The sequence below is a fragment of the Ursus americanus genome, chromosome 25 (assembly GCF_024610735.1).
Source record: "Ursus americanus isolate L20-20 chromosome 25, mUrsAme1.1.p, whole genome shotgun sequence".
Taxonomy (NCBI): Eukaryota; Metazoa; Chordata; class Mammalia; order Carnivora; family Ursidae; genus Ursus; species Ursus americanus.
The window spans coordinates 3,993,542-4,017,608 of NC_142151.1; the positions used below are offsets into that span (position 1 = coordinate 3,993,542).

At 36.6% G+C, this 24,067-nt stretch overlaps 1 protein-coding gene and 1 non-coding gene across 13 annotated transcripts in view; both read right to left on the bottom strand.

The window, feature by feature from the left end:
• ERC1 (ELKS/RAB6-interacting/CAST family member 1) overlaps window positions 1–24,067 on the bottom strand; it is a 554,385-nt gene that overhangs the window by 510,619 nt on the left and 19,699 nt on the right. For 8 of the 12 annotated variants that reach the window (XM_087855512.1, XM_087855510.1, XM_087855513.1 and 5 more), the window contains exon 2: window positions 5,836–6,659. In XM_087855512.1, coding sequence (XP_087711638.1) covers window positions 5,836–6,504 — 669 coding nt within the window. In that variant the 5' untranslated portion in view covers window positions 6,505–6,659. Of the gene's footprint in view, window positions 1–5,835; window positions 6,660–6,902; window positions 7,059–24,067 lie in introns of those variants that run through there. The other 4 variants (XM_087855511.1, XM_087855517.1, XM_087855518.1 and 1 more) reach the window with 3 other exon arrangements.
• On the bottom strand, window positions 5,328–5,431 carry LOC123778281 (U6 spliceosomal RNA). The gene has a single exon (XR_006775889.1). It is a non-coding gene; the product is annotated as a U6 spliceosomal RNA (small nuclear RNA).

Here is a 24,067-nt window from a genome sequence, read left to right on the forward strand (position 1 = left end):
ACACAAAATCCCAATGAAAGTACTTTAAAACAGTTATTTTTAAATTAAGCTTCCAACTAAACTCAACATATAGAAATATTATAAGGCATAATATCAAAAAAAGTTATGACAATAACTTTTTAAATGTTGGTTAGAATAAAATACAACAGAAATCATTCAAAGCCTTAGCTTTGCAATTCAACCAAGCTCACAGCTGGACTTTTATTCTTCACCAAACATACACTAAAAACCCTCCTCATTCTCAATTTAAGAAAAAGAAAAGGTCTTTCCTGTTAAAACATGTATTGTTCCATATCTCCAACCACCAGTATTTGAAAGTTCAATAACAAAAGGAGCATGAAACATAAAAACAGCTGGCTATTTATTTTAGAAACAATTTTCTAAAAGGACTCTGTAATAATGAACCATACACATTAGGCAATTCTAAGCAAATGTGTTTTCACATTTGCTAGGATTCTAGAACAAATCTCCGTGGCCCAATCAGATCAAACATTTAGAATGCATCTAAATCCCCAGTCTCAAACTGGAATGGGAAAATTTGTTTAATTACTGTAAATCCTATTAAACCAATCTTCTTTGTAAAGTGGAAAATATCTGACCTCTCAGGGCTCTGGAGGGTATAATGAATGCAGAGTTTAATTAGGGCCCACTGTTGGCTCACTATAATCTATTAATTAGCATTCTCAGTTCTCTGTATCTCATTGCAGTGTCTCACTTTACTTTAAAATTGCACCCTTCGCTTTTTGGACCAAAGTTATACAATTTTAGGATTGTGTGGTAATTATAGTGGGTGCAGGAAGAATATACTCCTGCCAGCATTGCTGCTTAATTAGGGCAAGGGGCGGAATCTAGATAAGGCTGTGTTCACCCTCCTTCAGTGCATATGGTTTTTTTGGCATCATAGTTCTGTGGACTGTTTCACTTCCACCGGACTGAAGTACTGAGTCCCCACTACACTCTCTGAAGAAGATTCAAATACTTTGCTTTTGAATGTAGTTTGATAACTAAAAGGACACTGTCATTGCTTTTTATCCACACAGCTTTCAAAGTATAGGCATAATTAGCTGCCTCAATTATTTGAAAATAAAGACATATACCAATAATTTTTTTCCTTGTTAAAATGGACAATTCCAAGTTGCTTGATGATAAAAACCATCGTGGTGAAAGGCATATTTTCAGCATCATCAGAAAGCTATACTGGAGGCTAGCTAATTCAATGATAAATCTAGTAATCTCAATTCAACTTCTACTAAAATCCACTTTAAATCATAGACACACTTATATTGATACACATTACATTTAAACACACACATACTGTCAATATACTCTTGAAAGGTAGAAACTTTAAAGGGAATTGTCTATTCATGTGTAATTTTTAGACAATGTTTATAACAAAAAGTTATAGCTCAACCACTTTTCAGGTAAATGTAAGTAAACTGATTTTTATTAACAATATATTTGAGATTGAATAATATTCAAGCATGCTACACCATGATGCTTAACTGTCTAAATACAAAGTACCTCATATTTGAGCACTGAAACACTATCAGTATATACTCCAAATTTATCAATCTGATTTTTACAAATTAAAAAACATAATATCTACCCTAGAAATACAGATACAGGGGTGCCTGGGTGGCACAGCGGTTAAGTGTCTGCCTTCAGCTCAGGGCATGATCCCGGAGATCTGGGATCAAGCCCCACATCAGGCTCTTCTGCTATGAGCCTGCTTCTTCCTCTCCCACTCCCCCTGCTTGTGTTCCCTCTCTCACTGGCTGTCTCTATCTCTGTCAAATAAATAAATAAAATCTTTAAAAAAAAAAAAAAAAGAAATACAGATACAATTTTTAAGACCTATGCTACACTGGTACCTTACCATAAGACTAAATAAAGCAAACTCCTTTTTTCTCTCTTGATATTTACAATTCAACACCAAACTGTAAAAACTTTCAGAATGTATCTACTATTATTTCGTATTTAGGAATGATAAATTTTTGGTGTTGTACTTCACCTTCTGAGTACATAAATGTGAACTGAAGAAAATATATTTCCCCCTTCTACTGTCATAGGTCATCTAAGTATTTTATCTTGTGCATCAATGATTCTCAAGGTAAGGAGACACCAAAATCACCAGGATGTTTTTTTTTTTTTAAATAAACATATCTAAGATTTTTAAACACTTTTTTCTCTACACACACTCCTTCTACTAAGGATCACTGTCACAGAATAATCATTATGTACAGGAGGCTGTCACTGCCCTAAAGTGCAGTAGGCAGAAAAAAGGTTAAGAAGCACTTAGCCAACAGTCCCTTATTTTCCCTTCTGTCACAACTGAGCTCAAAGGTGACAAGAGAATAATCATGAATTCCCGATGGCAGATGAGCAACACACTAGTTTAAGAATATTCTAAAGATCCCAAAATTGGTTTATCTCAGAATTATCAGAGAAGCTTGTTTAAAGTATAGGCTCCTGGACTCCATCTCTAGAGATATTTATGAAGCAAGGCCTGGAAATCTATATTTTAAACAAATAAATGTATCAGAACTAACATTTAGGAACCTTATCCTTACTTTTAAGATCTAACACCGTGGTCTATTGTAATTCTTCTCTTTCTTTTCACATTTTTTGTTTTTAAAGTCTTGAAGACTCAAACTCAAGAAACTTCCTAAAGAATACTTCAATTTAAAGGACATTTCCTCTTTTTTAAAAAAGGCTGGGTCTCTAAGAAACTTAAGATTTAAGTATACTGGGGCGCCTGGGTGGCACAGCAGTTAGGCGTCTGCCTTTGGCTCAGGGCGTGATCCTGGCGTTGTGGGATCGAGCCCCACATCAGGCTCCTCCGCTATGAGCCTGCTTCTTCCTCTCCCACTCCCCCTGCTTGTATTCCCTCTCTCGCTGGCTGTCTCTATCTCTGTCGAATAAATAAATAAAATCTTTAAAAAAAAGAAAAAAAAAGATTTAAGTATACTAATAAAACATTCATATTTTGTGTAATGACAAGCTACATTTAATCACTGGTTAAAAACTAAATGCAAAGTAGTTAGAGTTATATCTGAGAAAAGAGAAAATTATCATAATTTCTAATTATTTTGAAATCTCTGATTCAAATGAATTAGAGGTTTAGTTTTGTTTTGGTTTTTTAAGATTTATTTGAGAAAGACAGAGAGAGGGGGGCAAAGGGAGAGGGAGAATCGTAAGCAGACTCTGCACTGAGTGTGGAGCCCAATGTGGGGTTCAATCTCACGACCCTTAGATCACAACCTGACCCGAGATCAAAAGTCGGATGCTTAACCAACTGAGCTACCCAGGTGCCCCAATGTTTAGTTTTTAATTCATATTGTACTATCAAATAAATTTGAAGATTTTTAACTCTGTGATGTTAAATTAACTAGTACAGACACAATAGCATATAGGCATTAAAATAATGATTCAGACACACAGGGTATTAATATACAGCAGATGTGTTGGCTAAAAAAAGGTCACAATGTAACACCTATGATATTCCATTTGTATAAATTTTATGTGTGTACGCACAGAGATGTTCATTACGGAGAAACAACAAAATGTTAACAACGGAATAGCAAAGTTAGGGCTCCCTGCTTAGCAGGGAGCCTGCTTCTCCTTCCCCCACTCCCCCTGCTTGTGTTCCCTCTCTCACTGTCTCTCTCTCTCTGTGTCAAATAAATAAAATCTTAGGGAAAAAAAAAGGAACAGCAAAGTTACCATACATGGGAGGATTTGGGATAAACTTTGATTTCATATCTATCTTTTTCAGTATTATTTTTATGATCAGAGGAAAGAAGTTTATTTGTTTGCTTAAATATTTTATTTATTTGACAGAGAGAGAGACAGCCAGCGAGAGAGGGAACACAAGCAGAGGGAGTGGGAGAGGAAGAAGCAGGCTCCCAATGGAGCAGGGAGCCTGATGGTGGGGCTCAATCCCAGAACCCTGGGATCATTCCCGGCGCCGAAGGCAGACGCTGAACAACTGAGCCACCCAGGCACCCCAAGAAGCTATTTCTATTACTGAAAAAGTCTGGGGTTTTAACATACAAAGCAATATAACCAGCAATCTTCTTCAAATAATCAAAACAGTAGATACGAATGTCTGAACTGAGTATGAGTAATAGAATGGTAAAACAATCAACAGAAATCTTAGATTTACTTCATCAAAGACAGATCACTTCTAATTCCTTCTTTCCTAGCATCATTCAAGAACGCTGAAGAAATCCAAATAAGTTTATTACTTTCTTCATAATTTTTATTAACCTAACCGCAAAACAAAGTATAATGTCAACAATAAGACGGCTACTTTAAAATTCTTCTTTAAGAATAACAGAATTCTTTAAGGAGGCAAATAATTCAAACTCACAAGTTTAAGAAAAGGTCTAAAAGTCTCAAACAAAAAGTATGATTAAGATTTTAATTGTTGCAAGCATGAATAGGATTTGTTCACATCTTTGGAGTCATATGTCACTAAATGTGACATGACAGTGGCCAAACATCAACGATAATCTGGAAGAGTAGAGGGGAAAAAAATGTTTCCTATATCTAATAGGATAGCATTTAGCTCTCAAACTGCAGAGCCCTAATTATAATGCCTAGTAATCTCATTTATTTTCTAGAAGCAACCAACCATGCCAAATTGCCCTTCTTCTACCTTATATTTGAAGAACTAAAAAAAGAAAAAAATTTTTTTAATATTTAAAAAGCTACATAAACATCCTGAAGTTAAACTTTCATGAATGCCAACAGAAAAAACTGCTTCCCATTGTTGGTACTTAATATTTATATCATCAATATTAACTTTTAAAACTAATTTTCATTCTGTGCTATCAACATACTGGTTTACTTTGCAGGAGCTTTTCTGGTTTTTTTCAAGACTCATTTTTTGACATCTATTATGGTAAATTTTTTTTCTTTCTTTCTTTTTCTCTCTGTAGACAGCCTCTTGCCTTCTCAAGTCAGTTCCTGGCAGACTAGCGAGATGTCACAGGTGTGCAGCAGCCACTAACACATATCTCTTAGTTCCCTTTCCCCTGACCCCTGCCCCAAACTCTGTAGGCCATGAAGATTCGGATACTTTGCATACAAACAAACAAACCGATACAATTTGACAGATTGAAAGACCTCTCAGTTCATTCTGTCTGAGCCCTCATTTTACAGCTAGGTCTGGTAATGACTAACTTAACATTACACAGGCAGCAGTATACAGGACTAGAATCCGGGTCAAGTGAAATGAGAATCAGCCCTTCAGTCCGCCAGATAATAATATGAGCCATAAATTGTGCTAGGTGTGTGAGGCTTGAATGCCAAGTTCAACCAGCAAAAATACAGAACACTTCACAAATTTGTGTGTCATCTTGCACAGGGGCCATGATAATCTTCTGTATCATTTCAATATCAGTCTATGGGCTGCCGAAGCGAGCACCACGGTAAATCTTACTTCTACACCTCACACTTAAGGTACATAGCCTGAATAATTTTGATAATGCATCTTAGAGCAGATGACAAAAATTATACTCTCACAAGAACTGGAGAAAGGTAATATAGGCTTAAAGAAAAGACAGGAAGAGAAAGAGAAGCAGGGAAATGCAAGTGGGAAAAGCAAACAAGAACAGTGAGCAAGCAGACATGGCAACCAGAAAAAAACAAAGGCACAGGACCAAATCCAGAAAAGGTTAAGAAATGGAGGATAGAAAATACTCAGATAAACAGGAAAAAGAAAGATAAATGAACCAAGAAGAGGAAAACCTAAGAAAGAAAAAAAGAGAATAGCTCATTTCACTTACACATGAATTCAGTCAATAAAGGTAAACATAATATAAAACTAACCTGGTTTTCCTCCTGCACAACTCTATACTGTTCCTTCCAAATAGTGATTTTGGAAGCTTCATCTTTTCTCAGGGCTCGTTCTTTCTTCAGCTCTGGGCTCCAGAAAGTCTTGATGCTATTCATTGAAGAACTTAATTTGCTCTCCTTTACTTCCACATCCTTCCGCAAGAGATCATTTTCTCTTAATACTTCTTTCAGCTGTGTCTGCAGATCCATGATCGTATTATCTCTTGCCTGACGAAGAGAGTGAGGAACAGTGGATGCCATACTCACAGGAGGGAGGTGATGCTCTCCAAATGCTATGGTGTCACTAGCAACCCCACTACTAGCTATATTGGGGCTACTGCCCATAGCAGTCATCCTGACACCATATGGCAGACGTCCCCCAGAACGGCCAAGCGTCATGGTGCTTTTAGGTGTTTCTGAACCCACATTTTCATGGTCACTTAGGTACATAGGGCCAGATGTGGCATAGGCAGCATTTAAGGATTGGATATTCTCCATTGAAAGGGTTTTCCCACTGCTACCTCCAACACTGCTTCCAGAACTCCCTCCTGTACTATTGGTTCGACGATGACCCAAGCGAGGGGAACGTGGAAGCCTAGGTGAACGCCCAGGGCTCTGGTTGCTCGGTTCTACCTTCCCAACTGAGCGAGCACTTCCATACATGGTTGCAAGATGAACTTCAATGCCAAGAAAGATGTAAAGCAGAAAGCAAAATATGAAATTCCGTGATGTTTCTTGATGGCTGTAAGTCTGCTTAGGCTAATCAAAAGTAACAGGTCTTCAGCTGTCCAGTCTTGAAGAAATACCTTACACCATATCTGCAATGAAAAGATCACACATTAAATCCCCCAATAATAAACATCTGCCTCTCAGAAACTTTTCATTACCCCTACATAAGAAAGATCTCCATTTCTATCATCTACTTATTCATGCACTCAAAATTTGTCTACAGCACATTTTACTGTAAATATCATTTTAACAGTACTTTGCATGTCTCAAAACTGAACACTGAAACCATGCCATGCAAATGGAAAAGAAAAAGAAATAAGAAGCATAAATACTTCGGGGCGCCTGGGTGGCACAGCGGTTAAGCGTCTGCCTTCGGCTCAGGGCGTGATCCCGGCGATCCGGGATCGAGCCCCACATCAGGCTCTTCCGCTATGAGCCTGCTTCTTCCTCTCCCACTCCCCCTGCTTGTGTTCCCTCTCTCGCTGGCTGTCTCTATCTCTGTCGAATAAATAAATAAAATCTTTTAAAAAAAATTTAAAAAAAAAATTAAAAAAAAAAAGAAGCATAAATACTAGCAATGAAAAGATAAAACTCAATGTCTGAACATATGATTTTCTAACTGGAAAACCCAAGATCATCAATTAACAAGTTAACAGAATGCCACAAATCGATCAGATACAAGATCAACATATAAATACCGGTACTTTCTATACATTAGTAATAACAATTAGAAAACGCAATTTTAAAAAAAATCCCACTCACGACAGCAACAAAACCATAAAACACTTTAGTATAACTCTAACAAAAAGGTGCAAGCATGAAATACTTCATATCCTAATGAAAATCTCTACAGGATTCTCCAAATATAACTCAACAAGCTGACTTTAAAATTCAAATAGAGGAGTAAAGGCATAAGAATAACCTAAACAATTTGCAACAGAAGAAAAAGAAGAAAGATGTTCCCTAAATAGCAAGATAAATTACAGGTCCATGATCCTTTACTTGCAATGCAAAAATCATAAAACCTCTAAAAGTAAGTTTTGTTTCTTCTTAACTCATTTAGCAGCAAAACCTGACTTGATTTGTTATGAGGTCACTTATTGTTTATAGGTATTATTCATACACTCATTGAGAAAACAATGTATATGGTTACAGGATACTGCATAATGTCCACTGGGTATCAGGGGGAAAAATCTGGACTCCAAACTACATCTGACCCCCAGGATTTCTCATAAGGACTCACAGCCTTTTAAAGCCACAGTATTTAAAATTGTATAGTACAGCTTCAGGAACCCAGTCTAAATTGTATATGTAAGTTTAGCAAATCCTAAATCAATAAATGGGGTTTGAACCAATGCTCTTAGAAAAATAAATTACATCCCTACTTCACACAGTACACAGAAATAAAGTCTATGTACATGAAAGATATAAATTTTATTTTATTTTATTTTGAGAGAGTGTGTGTGCATGCACACTGGGAACAGGATGGGGAGGCAACACAGAGGGAGGAGGGAGGAGAGAGAGAATCCCAACCAGGCTGCATTCCCAGCCGGGCACAGGGCTCAATCTCACCACCCTGAGATTAAGATCTGAGTCAAAATCAGGAGTTGGATGCTTAACCCAATGAGCCACACGGATGCCCCCAAAATATAAATTTTAAAACTATCAAAAGTACTAGAAGAAAACTTAGGAGAACACCATTGTGAACTTGAGTTAAGGTAGGGCTTCTTAAGTAAGAAACAAAAAGCAAAAACTATAAAGAAAAACAAATTATTTAATTATGTCAAAATGACAAAGTTCTATACCAAAAAATACCATAAGCAAAATTAAAAAAGAAACCAAAAACTAGGTGAAAATATATCTAACATATATATAAAGATCTATACAACATGTACAAAGTATTAAGACAGGGAAATACCAAATTTGAAAGAGCACTGGTATGAGGGAAGGGAACTTGTATTGTAAGGGGAGGTTGAGGGCAAAATGTTTATGGAGGCTTTAAGTTCACTTTATATTCATCCTACAGTAAAACTTGAATTTTTTAAAAGGAAAACATGTTCATATTATACAAGTATAATTTAAAACCAATTTTTAAAAACACCTATCACAACTATCTACTTTCCACACTTCTCTCAAAAATAAATCAACTAGATCCCCCATGGCTTCCTAATACAGTACCAAAGAACTGGCTTAGGTCAAGTAACAGGTATCAGCACATTCAATAATATTTTCCAAAAATCCGCTGTTAATGTAGAATCCTTAACTGCGGCACCTGGGTGGCTCAGTCAGTCAAGCCTCAGACTCTTGATTTCAGCTCTTGATTTCCACTTGGGTCATGATATCAGGGTGGTGAGATTGAGCCCCGAGTGGGCTCCGAGCTCAGTGGGGAGGCTGCTTGTCCCTCCCTCTTCCCTTCTGCCCCGCCAACTCACATGCGCACTCTCTCTCTCTAAAATAAAATTCTTTTAAAAAGTGTTTCTTCACTGAAAACACTACCCAAGTAACTCGCATGGTCAAAAATACGATTTTAAAGAATCCATATACTTTAGTCAAACTCAAAACAGGTTACTCTTCAGAAATATGAATACACTGGCAGTCTCACCTTAACATTAGTAAAGATAGCCCCAGGGTAACAACAAGCAGAACAGAAAATACATAGAGCCTGAATCTTTAAGGTTCCATCTCAGAAATAGCAATAGTACACCAACTTCAGAAATTGCAATATTCTATTAGTAATGTTAGGAGATTCCTCTCCAGAAATAACCTAGCTTAAGAAGTAAAAACTTCTGGGGCGCCAGGGTGGCACAGCAGTTAAGCGTCTGCCTTCGGGTCAGGGCGTGATCCCAGCGTTGTGGAATCGAGCCCCACATCAGGCTCCTCCGCTATGAACCTGCTTCTTCCTCTCCCACTCCCCCTGCTTGTGTTCCCTCTCTCGCTGGCTGTCTCTATCTCTTGTCAAATAAATAAATAAAATCTTTAAAAAAAAAAAAAAGTAAAAACTTATTTTCATGATTTTTTTTTTTTTTTAAAGTAAGCTCTATGCCCAACATGGGGCTTGAACTCACAGGCCCAAGACCAAGAGTCACGTGCTCTACTGACTGGGCCAGCCAGGTAACCCTCCTTTTCATGATTAATCTGAACTGTGAGGTAGGTGACAAGTAATACCCTACATATTACTGTTTGAATGAATTCTATTTCAAGATCAAAGAGAGATGCAAAGCTTTTTTTTTAAGCAATCTGAATATTGTTTAAAATAAGAGAGCCATTCACTATCCAGAATCCTTAAATGATAACAAAAACTAACACTGAATATTTACCATATGTCAGGCATTGTGCTAAAAATTTTATAAGATCTAATTTAATATTTAAAAGCCTCCCATAACATAGGTACTGTCATTATCTCCATTTTCGAGATGACACAAGTAAGGCTTACAGGTGTTAACTGACATCTAAAGTCACATACCCACGAAGTGTTAAGGTCAAGATTTGAATTGGGGCACCTAATTCCACAGCCCTGGAGGCTCTTAACTGCTTTGCCTAACCACGATCATCTGCTGATGAGAACATCTCAACTGTTCATACGATATTAAAGGCAGTTTTAAGACACTTTTAAGGCAGTGTGTCCTGCTAATCTAGTACTCATTAAGGCAATTTTAGGCTTTCCGGCTTAAATATTCACATTTCTCTTTCTATTAAGGAGAAAGTCTTTTTTAAAAGATGGTGGGCAAAAGAACAAAGTTAAGTGAAACTAACAAAATAAGGAGTAATAATTCAGAGTCTCAGGAATCATGCCATCAGAACATTAAACTGCCACGTTCAAAAAAAAAATTCCCAACTGTGCTTTTGTGCAGACTTCTATTTTCATGTAGTCAAGTAACTAAATCGCAGTGAATAGGCTAAGATCCAATAACAAAAATTCCCATCAAGTTTTCAACTTTAGCAGGTGCACTGTAATGTTCAAGTCACTTTCAGATCAAAACGGCATTTGCATGTGGAGTCTTTGCTATTATCAGAACTATATTCAGTTACACAACAAAAGGAAGAAATTTACTAGCTCTGAATTCCTCAGACTGGCTTTTTAACCTCATGAGCTTCAGGGAAGATAATGTTCAAAAAAAATTTTTTTCTTTTAAAAATATGCCAGACATACAACCACAAAAATAATAATTCTTGCACTTTAAACAACTGACAAAAAAGAATTTTGACCAAAAAAAAGTTACACAGTATGATTACATGTATGTAGAATTCTAGAACTAATTTATTATGACAGAAAACAAATCAGTGTGTGCCCGGTGATGGGGTTGGGGGAGGCATGGATCAAAAAGGAGGAGGAGGAAACTTTTGGGGTGATGCTAACATTCACTATCTTGACTGGGGTAATGGTTTCACAGGCATATACATATCAAAACTCTTCAAATTATATATTTTTTTAAGATTTTATTTTTTAAAGTAACCTCTACACGCAAAGTGGGGTTCGAACTTAAAACTGCAACATCTAGAGTCACATGCTTTACTGACTGAACCAGCCAGGCAACCCTCATCAAACTATATACTTTAAATACATTCAGTTTACTGTACATTAAGTGTATGTAGCACAAAAGTTTGAAAAAAAATTTCACACTCCAAACTCCCTTGTTCTTGATTAATCCAAAAGAAACACCTTCACTGATTATACAACTGGAATCCTGACTGCTGCTGGATAAAATCATGCAGCTGTATAGTTTGAGCCCATAATGTTGCTCCCAAAATCCTTCAGTTAGCTTCCTATCCGTATTCTGTTAGCTCCCTATCTACTATCTGTTGTGGTGGTTAGTTCAAATCCTCTCCCTCTGCTTATCAGACAGAGCACAAGAGTCTCCTGGTTCAGAGACCAAAAACTTTATTACTCACTGCACAGCAAACAGTACGAGTATCATGTCTGCATTGGCTCCTTATTATCCCCAAGTCCAACAGGTGACAAGAGGGGCCCAGACAGATGCTACCCATGCAGTGGGTTTGCACTGCAGCTGAGGATACTGAGTTTAGGGAATCCGCCACTTTTATAATGAGCAGTAAGCCTGCTCTGTCCCAATGGGAAACATTACCTCCAGGTGGCTTGCTGCATACACAATCCTGAGAAATGGCCCAGGTTAAGAGCACTCAGGGCCTTGTATTCTTAGCATACTCGGCAAGGCATGCACGAAAGAAAAGACCCGTGGATGACTCACTCTCCTGACAAGTATTTTGGTAGTTTTAAGGTATCTCCATAAAGTCTTTGATACTGCTCCCTTCAAGGGGAAAAGCAAAATTCCTCTCTCTCTGAATGTGAACTGGACTTAGTGATTTGCTTCTGATGATGTTTCACTTCCAAGACAAGTCATAGAGGACAACGGGGTTTCTGTCTTGGTCACTCCTTTGCATCCCTCATTTCGTGAGGACCTAGCTGCCATTTGTAAGGATATTCAAGCTACCCTACAGACAGCCACACAGTGAGAAATTGAAGTCTCCTTCCAACAGTCATGTAAAATACCTTCAAAAAAGGTCTCACAAGATATCTTGAGCCAGAACCTTGAGCGCGCTATGCTCTACCTAACAACAGTGAGATGTTTGGTTTTTTTCAATCCAGTAATTTTTTTAACTTTTAATACCACAAAAGAAACTGATACAGAGTTGTTCCTGAAATCTTTGTTTCGGGGTGGGGGGGGTGCATACACATACACATGTACATACTGCATCACAATTAAAAGTGTGTTTCTTTTTGTAGACTCTAAACAATTCTCAACATCATTGCCCGAATGATCTCCTAATACAATTCCCAGGTGGGTCAGGAACCCCTAAGACTCCCTAAGATCCTTTCAGGAGGTCCATGAGAGTGAAACTATTTTCATAATACTATGATATTATTTGCCTTTTTCACTGTACACTCTTACAAATGTATAGTATTGTCTTTCAGAGGCTACATGATATGTGGTATATCCCAATGGAATGTATACTTGTATATTCTTATGCTTTAAATTTTTCTCAGTTTCACTCTTTCAGTTTTACTTTCTAAAACAGTAAATAGTAATAGATATAGCCTACATAAACAAAAGCTATTTATAATCCTCACTGATTTTCAAGAGTTAGAATAGGGATTGTGGAACAAAAAAGTTTAAGAACTGCTGCTCTAAAATTTAAATATGGTATGAGCACACCTACATACTTCCTTTGATGGCTTCCCAAAATAAGAATCTAAATTCCTTGGCAGTGCATATAAGATTTTTCATGATTTCAGTCTTGCCTACATCCCTAAGGCAGTTTACTGCTTAACCACTCTCCTTTTCCATGTGACAACCATGATCAAGTACCTGCAATTTCAGGAAATGACCTTCCTCTTCCCCATCAACTGGCTAACTACTAACTGCTCATTCTTCCAAACTAAATTTAACAGTCACAGTCCTACACAAACCCTTAAATCCCTCAGTCCAATTTAGGTGCCCCTCTCATGGAATCAAGGGCTTTCAAAATAATGTTTTAATTAATTGCTTCCTTAAAGGAATAACTTATCTCCAAAACCTAGCACAGTGCCTAAATCAAATATGCAATGTCCACTGAATCTGAGTACAATTCATTAAAATAGTTCTTATATTCAGAAGGTGGTAGTAAGCTTGAAATTAGTGTAAGGAAACTGCAACTAAATGCAATGTAAGACAAATATAATGAAAGCCCTTTTATCATTTCCTTCATGTTAATAAAATTTATTTTTAAATTGTAACCAAATTCCATAAATTGACAACCTCCTTCTTTATATGTATTGCTATGTATTTTTGTCCTCTAAAATGCCCTGAAAAAAATCTTTTTTTTTTTTTTTTTAAAGATTTTATTTATTTATGTGACGGAGAGACAGCCAGCGAAAGAGGGAACACAGCAGGGGGAGTGGGAGAGGAAGAAGCAGGCTCCCAGCGGAGGAGCCCGATGTGGGACTCGATCCCGGAACGCCAGGATCACGCCCTGAGCCGAAGGCAGACGCTTAATGACTGCGCTACCCAGGCGCCCCAAAAATGCCCTGAAAAATCTTAAAGGAATGTACTAAACAGTCAAGATTTCAACTTTTTGAAAAAATCTTACATGAATAAAAATAGGAAATTCTGTAGCTACGTTTTAATTCCGAAAAGACACCATAAGCTCAGTAAGAACAGACTGATGCCTCTCATTTTGCAAGAAAGTTAAAAATTCTCCCCCCCCCAACACACACACAGCAATCACATGTAGAAAATATGCCTATGGATACAAGACTGCTCTTAATACTAAAAAACCTCTATTAAAATAATTATCTGTCAAGTTAATATTATAGCCTGAGACCTATAAAGTACTTCAAATGAGTTTTCTTATCCTATATTTTGAGTTTTTAAAAATACTAAAACAGGGGCGCCTGGGTGGCACAACGGTTAAGCGTCTGCCTTCGGCTCAGGGCGTGATCCCGACGTTATGGGATCGAGCTCCATATCAGGCTCCTCTGCTATGAGCCTGCTTCTTCCTCTCCCACTCCCCCTGCTTGTGTTCCCTCTCTCGCTGGCTGTCTCTATCTCTGTCAAATAAATAAATAAAATCTTTTAAAAATATAAAAATAAAAATACTAAAACATATTAACACAGCATTTAAATCTGAGAGGTTACCCAGATTTATGTTTAGAAAAATTTCTAAAATCTAATTTTGACAAGAACATTACCAGAAATCTGGTTTTTCTTAGATTTAGTGTTTATTATTAACATGGTTTCACCAGCAAATCATTATTTCCATGTTCCCATAAAAAATTACAATTTTTACAGAGTTTCTATTTTCACCAAACAAGCATTCTTAACTCAAAAACAGCCTAAAAGCCTCAAAATAGTGGGTTTCCATATCAAGATAAGGTTCAATCTGTTCTCAGAAAATAAAATCAAGACATCTAAAATTAATTCAGTTTTGGTGGTATACACTCATAAGCAAAGAATTTTTTAAAGATATACAAGACAATCAACATTTAAAATAATTAGATTTACTCTTAAAACAAAAGTCATTTTTTATTTCTTTAAAGTCATTTTTTTTAAAGTTCCCAAAATGAAGAGGAATGGCAAAAATTAAAAATACGATTCCAAATCATCAAGCAATAGTTCTCAGAATACATGGGCACAGCTTTTATACTATTCTCTTTAACACTACTGCTCTTTGTATTAAAGCATATTAATAACACTGTGTTCAAGTATAAAACCAAAAATGTGACCAGAAATCTTTTCTGGAGTAAGTGTAAAAATGTGCAGTAACAAAAATGTAATGCATTGACCTTATATACATTTCATCCTAACAAGCTCCCTGTGAAATAATTCTTACTGTACTCCTGAGGCTTAGTCATTAGTAGTAATGTAGTAACTAGTAGGAAAGGCTTGGGCTCGTTGGTTAGCTCCACTATTTAAAGGTGTAACATTAAACAAATAAATGAATCTGTCAGAGCCGCAGTATCCTCATCTATGAAATGGACATAGTATCCTCCTCAAAAGATGGCTAAAAGTACCAAATCAGTAAGTATAAAATATCTATTTCTTAGTAGGTTTTCAATAAATGTTAGTCATTATATTTCTAGGAATTCATTTTACACATATTTTCACACAAGTGGGAAAACTGAATAAGAATAAACTAAATTCTTTGAAATAACAAGACTCTGGTAATAGTCTAAAATTATGGTAATACTCTACAGATATTAAAAATAATAATGCAACCTGGGGTGCCTGAGTGGCTTAGTTAAGCATCTGACTCTTGATTTCGGCTCCGGTCATGATCTCAGAGTCGTGAGATGGAGCCCTCCATTGGGCTCCGCGCTGCGCACCGGAGCCTGCTTAAGGTTCTCCCTCTCTTTCTCCCCCTGCCCCACTCAAAAAAAAAAAAAAAAAAAAAGAAGTCTGTATGTAATAAGAGATACAAGATATACAACATACATTTTTTTAATTTATAAGAAAAATACAAGAAGTCATGAGGAGAGGTGGGTTTTTACATTTTTCTTTTCTACACTGGTTGAGGTTTTAACATGAATATGAATTACTTTCATAATTTAAAAAGTAATATAGACCCACATATATATAGGTAACTCATTTTTGACAAAAGTACAAAAGCAGTAACAGTAGAGAAAGTGAGGCAATTCTCCCCACAACAGGAGATCTGAACAGTACATCTGTGTGGCTGTCACAGTCCACCTCCTGCACTGCAGAATTACTTCTCCACACGGGAATAGGAAGCACCCTCTCCGTGATTCTCATGGGCCTCTGTTCTTGAGGGGAATCACAGAAGAGGAAGGTTACTGAAACAAACTACAGATGCTGTCAATCTCTCAAGAACAAAAACGGTACTCTTCTTCTCGCTCCTCCATCAATTTCATCCTATTTACAGGTCTCAGTGGCTTACCTGATGACAACCCAAACTTTTGTTCCCAAAGGGCCTAAGCCCTTGATGATCATATTCATCTCAGGCCAGGGTTGCTGGACATGTCCATCCAGTTAAGATGGGGCAAGGGAGTACCAAAAGGTGCCCAGCTGGATCACCTACTACATATATTATTCCCTGTCTCCATTACGCTCATAATAGGGAAAAATTACAATCTAAATGTCCAACAGTGGGGCACTGGCTATATAAGTTAAGGCAAAACTATAAAATGAATTACCATCTGCAATAGGTTGAATAGTGTCACCCCTAAATGCAAGTTAATTAGGAACCTCTGGACGTGACCTTATTTGGAAATAGGGTCTTTGCATGTAACCAACTTAAGATAAATTCATATTGAATTATGGCAGGCACTAAATCTAATGGTTGGTAGACACGAGTCTATGAGAAAAGAGAGATTCAGTCACAGAGACACATGTAGGAGATGGAGGCAGAGACTGGAATGGTACAGCTACTAGCCACAGAACACCAAGGACTGCCAGGAGCCACCAGAAGCCGGGAAGAGGCAACCAGGGATTGTCTCTCAAGCCTTCTGAGAGAGCAAGCCCTGCCTATACTGATTTTGGACTTCCAGCCTCCAAGACTGTGAGGGAATAAACTTCTGGGTTTTTACATCACCAAGTCTGTGGTAATGTGTTATAGCAGACCCAGAAAACTAATATACCATCTCATTATAACTGATGATGTAGCTCTATACTTAATGACAGAGAAAGATGTTTGTGATCTATTGTCAAACGAAAAAGAAAAAAGAAGTTGTTACAAACACAGACTCCACCTGAGTTTGGCTGGTTGGTTGGTTGTTTTTAAAGTTCCAGCAGGACGTACAACTCTGGGTAGTAAGATCTCTGGTGGTGATCTCACTTTCTTGCCAAACCACAGATTTTTTTCAAGCACATACTATTTTTTCTAATCAGGACAAAAAAATAAAACTTTTTCATGAATGGATGGTATAAAGATATCCAACAGAAATGGTATATTGGCATACAATGAAGTGCTAGGCACTAAAAACCCCCACTACCACTTCTAGAGTAAAGCCAGAATGGTTTTCTTATAGCCAATATCAATGGATTCTCTTTACTTTCACTGCATTTGACACTATTGACCACTTCTATCTGAAAAGCCTTACCTGGGTCTAATACTACTCTTCTGATTCTACTGTATCTCTAAGACAATCCCTCTTTCATACATTTTATTGGCTCCTCTTCCTCTGCCTATCCTTAAAACACTGGTTATGTACCTTACAACTCTATCCCTAAACATATTGTTGTCTCCTGCTATTTTCCTTTCCCTGGGCAATCTTATCCACAGCCACTGTTTCAACTCGCTTCAACTATCACCTACTTTAGGCAGGTACTTATTTTAGTTTAGGTTTTCTCAATCAATACTCCCACCTCTGGCTTCCCCCTTGGTCTGCAGACTTATGTGACCAACTACTTACTACACATATCTGCCAAGATTTCCCACAGACAACTCAGCAGTTCTACTAAACATACATTTTCCCTAAAACACGCGCTTCGCCCATGTTCCCTACTTTGATGGAATTCATTTTGATGCCTCCTTTTTCACTCTCCTATTCAGCTCTCATTCACTAAACAATAACTGTGTACCATCAATTCTTATCTTTCTAATAGATTTCCTTTCCATCCCTACAAATACAGCTCATCCTGTCTGGCCAGTACTACTGCAACAACCTCCTCAACAGCCTACTTGCCTCTTTCCAAGCTGCCTTATTTTCCTAGCCCAACATATTTAAGGGATATGACACATTACTATCGATAATAGTTCATTTTGATAGACATTATCACATGGAGGGTGGGAGACATATTAAAAATGCCAGGCGGTCATTTTTCATTCGATAAAAGGCCCATATTCTAATACCCTGTGTTTTCTCCCTCCATTCCCCACTGAGAATCAAGATACTTTTCTTTGTATGCCTTTTGATTTTTGCTTCAACATTTTTTAATTCAGCTATAATTCACATATGATAAAATTCACGACTTCAATGTGTATAATTCAGTGATTTTTTGTATATACACAAAGTTGTACAATTATATCACTATCTAACAGCAAAATACTTTCATCACTGCAAAAAGAAATCCCATAAACCCAAAAGCAGTCACTCCCCATTTCCCATTCTCCAGGCCCTGGTAACCACTGTCTCCATATATTTGCGTACTATAGACATTTCATATAAACAGAAACATACAATATGAGGCCTTCTGTGTCTGGTTTCTTTCATTTAGCATAATGTTTTCAAGGTTCATTCATGTATAGCATATCAGTATTTCATTCCATATAATGGTTGAATATTTTGTTGTATGGAAATTCTACATTTTGCTCAGCCATTCATTAGTTGATGAACATTTGGGTTCCTCCTATTATAAATAATCCTACTATGAACATTCATGTACAAGTTTTTGTATAGACATATGTTTGCAATTCTCTTAGGTATATACCTCAGAGTAAAATTATTGGAGCAATATGAAAACTCTACATAACATGTGATGGAAATGTCAAACTGTTTTCCAAAACATCTGCAACAGTTTACATTCTCAGTGGCAATGTATGAGGGTTCTAATCTCTCCACGTCTTCATGGACGCTTGTTACTGTCCATCTAGCCATCCTAGCTGGTGTGAAGTGTTAACTTATTGTGATCTTGACATTATGACTTTTCATTTAAATAATAATCTTCCAAAAATTATAAGCATGTTTGGAGTCAAATATATTTGGTTCCATTTTGGTAATATGTGTTACCAATATGTCTATACCTATGACATTAAATATTACTATTAAACAAGTAATACTTGGATGTAGAAATAAAAATTCAAATAATAAAAATTAAAGTCTCTCCTCTGTCCTCCTCAATACAGATAACCACTTTTGACCATTCTGCTTTTAAGTCTAGTCTAACTCTAGATAATTTAAATAACTAAATTATTTAACTTTTTCTTCATAGCTTTTATTACCACATAATATGCAATTTGTTTCACGTCTCCATTTTGATATTGCCAGCCTCCTTCACTAGAATGAAAGCTCCATGAGGACAGTAAATTTTCCCTTTTCTGTCCACTGCTGTTCCTCAGCACTTTGAATGGGGCCTATCACAAAGTAGGTGATAAATATATTAAATGAATGAGTAAACATTAATTTTTTTAAAGATTCTACTTATTTACTTGAACAGAAAGAACTCCTGCACTCAAGCTGGGGGAGCTGCAAAGGGAGAGAGAGAAGCAGGCTCCCTGCTGAGCAGGGAGCCCGATCCGGGGCTCGATCTCAAGACCCTGGGATCATGACCTGCCGAAGGCAGATGCTTAACGGACTGATCCACCCAGGCACCCCCCAAATTTAAACTTTTAACCTCCTACCACCTATCTCAGTGTAAGATAAGGAATCTAGGTCTCCAGTACACCCAACTGCCTCACATGAATCACTTTTTTTTTTAAGTAGGCCCCACACCCAGCGTGGAGCCCAATGCAGGGCTTAACTCACAACCAAGACCTGAGCTGAAATTAAGAGTCGGATGCTTCACCAACTGAGCCACCCAGGTGCCCCTCACATGAATCATCTTTACTGTTATTTTTACATTGTACAAGTGCATAACATTTATTTTCCAATCTATAACTGTCTTCTTTTGTCTACCAATCAACTCTAAAAACAGAAAGCCAATAAATAGTTTAAAATATAACATAAACATTACTCACTGCAGAACCAGGTAGTAATAGAACTACAGAGAACATGTAATTCTGCCTGCTCCCTTCCTAGGATATACTAGAATTTATAAATACTTTCTTTACATGTTTTGTCTGTATTTCTTACTACACCATACACTCTATGAAAATAGGGTTTTAATACACATACACACCTTACTCATTAATGCATCATAGCATGCATTCAGTCACTATATGTTCATAAACAGATAGAGTTGTGGAAGGAAGGGGAGGGGAGAAAAGAAGTGGGAAGGTCAGGTCATCAAGAATGTGAAAGCCAATCTACTACGGACATTATGCACCTTTATAAAATATCCACTCACCAACATCAACATGAGACAGAGTTAAGGTGGAAGGAAATGAATCTATATATCCTATAAGCTCTACCAGTCCAGCAACTATCAACTAAAGGTTAAGTTAAAATAAGAAAGTAGTACCCTGTCTCTGTAATTTTATAATTTTTACAATAAACATGTATTGCTTTTAATAACCCATTCTCTTATTTTTAAAACACTTCTATATGTGGGGGGGGGGGGCAGGTGAGATTTGGGGTTTTCGCTCTTATTAGTAAAGTTCCTTCTGGAAAACTTCAATTTTAACTCCTACCAGGAAAACTGTTTTTTGTATCTCTTAACCAGAATATACAGGTGGCCATACAGAAGTAGTAACTACGAGAATAATCTACTTCAAAGCCTCCAAAACGAACCAAAATGCTGACACAAACCTTCGAGGAAGGTGAAAGAGGCATAGTTTTGGAGGTCAATTATTTGTGATCTAGGATTTTTCTTAACATCCGAAATCCTACTTTTCATATTCATTACCAAATCTCCACAAGGTCTTAAAATAAAACAACAAAACTTAGTTCAGACCTGGCCACTACTACATACTGACCCGCACAAAACTCGTCAACTAGGTTAGGAAAACCACAAAGAGAAGAACATCAGAAAATTCCAGAATCATTTTTCCCTAAAGGAAGAGCACTGGTACCGATACCTACATACATACTGAGGGAAAACACACCCCAGCGGGCCCCACCCCACAGATACCCATACACAGCCTCTCAGAATCCTGGAGTACACCCAGAAGCCTAAAAATAAAAAGGCTTCCACACACAATGATTATATGTCAGCCTTTAATTCTCACTCTTCCCACAAATAGCTACAAACATAACATGCAACTGCAAACAGTAGTCTCAACTCTTTACTCACATATTAGGATAACAGCTCTCTACAACCTGAATCTCCAAAGGAACACCAAATATTCATAAATCTTAAGGAAAGCAGAAAATCCTTCAACAGCAACATAGTAACCTACTTCAAATTAATTACAACTGCCATAGATGTGCTTTGAGATATTTGCAAGGTGAACTAGAAAATATATCACCCATTAGCTATTTAAAGCATTGTATATGAAACTGACTAAATCTCAAAATTACTAGTCCAACCTTCTGTGATGGGTTATACTCATGAGTAATTAGCATTTATTATCAGAAAATGAACTAAATATTTTAAACACTATATTTCAACATTTTTAAGATTCTGTTCATTTTGTTAGAATTATAAATGTCACTAGGGGCAAGAAGTACACTGCTATCTTATGCACTACCTGCAAAGATTAACAGACCAAATTTTTAAATCCCATTCAAGTACAATTTGGCAGAATCTATCAAATCCATTTCAAGTGTGCATGCCCTCTGACCTAGAAATCTCACTTCTAAAATATCACAGGCTTAAGGATATATGTGCAAGGTTGTTCAATTTTTATATGATTTGTACAGTAAAAAGAGAGAAAACTTAAATTTCTGAGAGATTAAAAAATAATATCTACAAACTATAAAATAAAATGCTATTTAAAAAATTCCTTAAATCTATACCTGACAATCTCTATAAAGACATCTCTGATATGTTCTAAAGGAGAAAAGAAAGCAAGTTACAGAACAATTGCATAATACAATCCCATCAGTATACAAAAGGTTACACATATGTATGTTTGTATACATACAGAAATGATCTGGATAGTTAGAAGCTATTACTGAAAGGTCAGATGGAACCACTTTTTCTCTCGCATATATACTTCTTTTCTTTTTAATCCTTTAACAGTGAGCATGTATTACTTACACACACACACACACACACACACACACACACACACACACACACACCTTCTCACTATAAACTAAAGGCTTATTAAGTAAGGACCTCAACCATTCAACACTATTATATGGTAATTAATGGGGTAGGCTCCTGGCTGATAAAGTCTCTGTGAGTAGTAGGTTAAACACACACACACACACACACACACACACACACCTTCTCACTATAAACTAAAGGCTTAAGTAAGGACCTCAACCATTCAACACTATTATATGGTAATTAATGGGCTAGGCTCCTGGCTGATAAAGTCTCTGTGAGTAGTAGGTTAAACACACACACACACACACAGCAGTTAAAGCAGATATCTCCGCTTCCATCCTCAGTATACAGCTTATCAGGTTTGCTAACACCGTGCATAGGGTTGTATGATCTTAATCTGATTCTGGTAGAAACCAAAAATTACAGAATTATGTGGCTACAGTGGCAATGTTTTGGTGACATTCCTACCAGAAAAAAGCCATTCTTCTTTATGGGAGGATGAGAAGGTGATTAACTCAGTTATAGTCAAGGTAATTGTGGTTTTTAGTAACTCTTATCAATCAGTTAATCAAGTTAATTGTAAGGTCTATCAAAGTTCTCACCATGACAAACATCTTGTCAGGCAGATACTTAAAAGCAAATACAAGGTTATTAATCATAGTTGTTCTCTACTTATAGAATGACCTGTGCCACTTAGTTCAAGAGAGTCCAGCTGGAGGCTGTATAGCCTTTCCCAACCACTCCAGTCCTCACTGATACCCTGATATCTTAAAATCCTAAATTATTAAGTTGCTTGAATCCCAGCTATATTACCTTTCATTTTACACATCTCATACTATACTATGATCAGTTCGGCAGAAAGAGAAACAAATCCTACCAGACTGATTAAACTGAACAAACACAGTGAGCAGATAGCTGCACGTGTTCACAAGCCATCATCTACAAATCTGAATTCCAAAAATCTCTGAAAACCAAAAACTTTTGTAACCTATTTGGTGGCAAAACCACATCTGAAGTGAAATACCTCTATACCTGATGAAGGAAATGGAAGATGCCCCTCAATCCTGCTTGGAAAGTTAAATACATATAGTATATGCATCATATCACCTTTCTAAAATCTGAGAATTTCTGAATTCTTGGCCCAAAAAATCTTGGACTTAGGCCTGTTGGAGAAGATTAAATATCCACATCATTGTCTGTCAAGACATTTGTAATCAGGGAAAGTTAAACAAGGAGCTTTTAACCCTACAGTATTTTATTTCTTAAGCTGGCTGGTGGGTACACAGGTAATTATACAATTCTATCCTTTTGCATGTCTGAAACATTTCATTAACTTTAAAAGTTTAACTGAAAAATTATAAGTACCCAATATTTGATTTTCATCCCTAAAATAATAAAAGCATTTGTATTCAAAGTATTTGCTTCCTTCCTTAAAATATGAGAGCATTTGGGAAGCTGCAAGTTTGACAATGGTTATGCTTAGGGTCTTAAAAACATTTGTATCTTTTGATACAATAGCTCCATACGCAGGAAGCCTATCTACTTAAATGATCTAAAATGTACATAATTCCATTACATTATGAATTATGATATACCAGCTTTATTATTATTCATTCATTTGGGAACTGTTTAAGTAAAATCTTTATGATTTAATATGCCACCTACATAAAATACATTTACAACTAATGTCTGACATAAAAAATATTTACAATATAGTACATGAAAATGGATATACATTTGATATATACAGTATACCCTATAGTTTGCAAATATCCACATAAGCAAAACAAAAAGAATGGGAGGAAATCTGTTTACTTTGTTCTTAGTAGTTGTCAAAATTTTCCAAGTGGGTATATAATACTTGTTAAAAAAGAAAAAAAGATTTAAAAGTTTTAAACAGAAACAAAAGGGAAAAGCCACTATAATTTAAGGTGAGCATTTCTTCCGTTTGAAACTGGTCTCAAAATCCTTCCCAACACACGAATATAATATCAAACCTATCTGCTGGCCCTAAGGGCATCATCATGACTTTTTTTCATTATTTGCAATAATACAGATGCAAGATGTCTAATATTATTTTAAACCTGAGTGAGTATACAGGAACTATTGTGAAGAAGACAGCCAAGATTTCTCAGCACATATGAAGTATTCATACAGGGTAAGCATTATAAAAATGTTTCTTTTCCAGTACACTCGAAAAATGGCACACTGCCAGATGTAATGGGCAA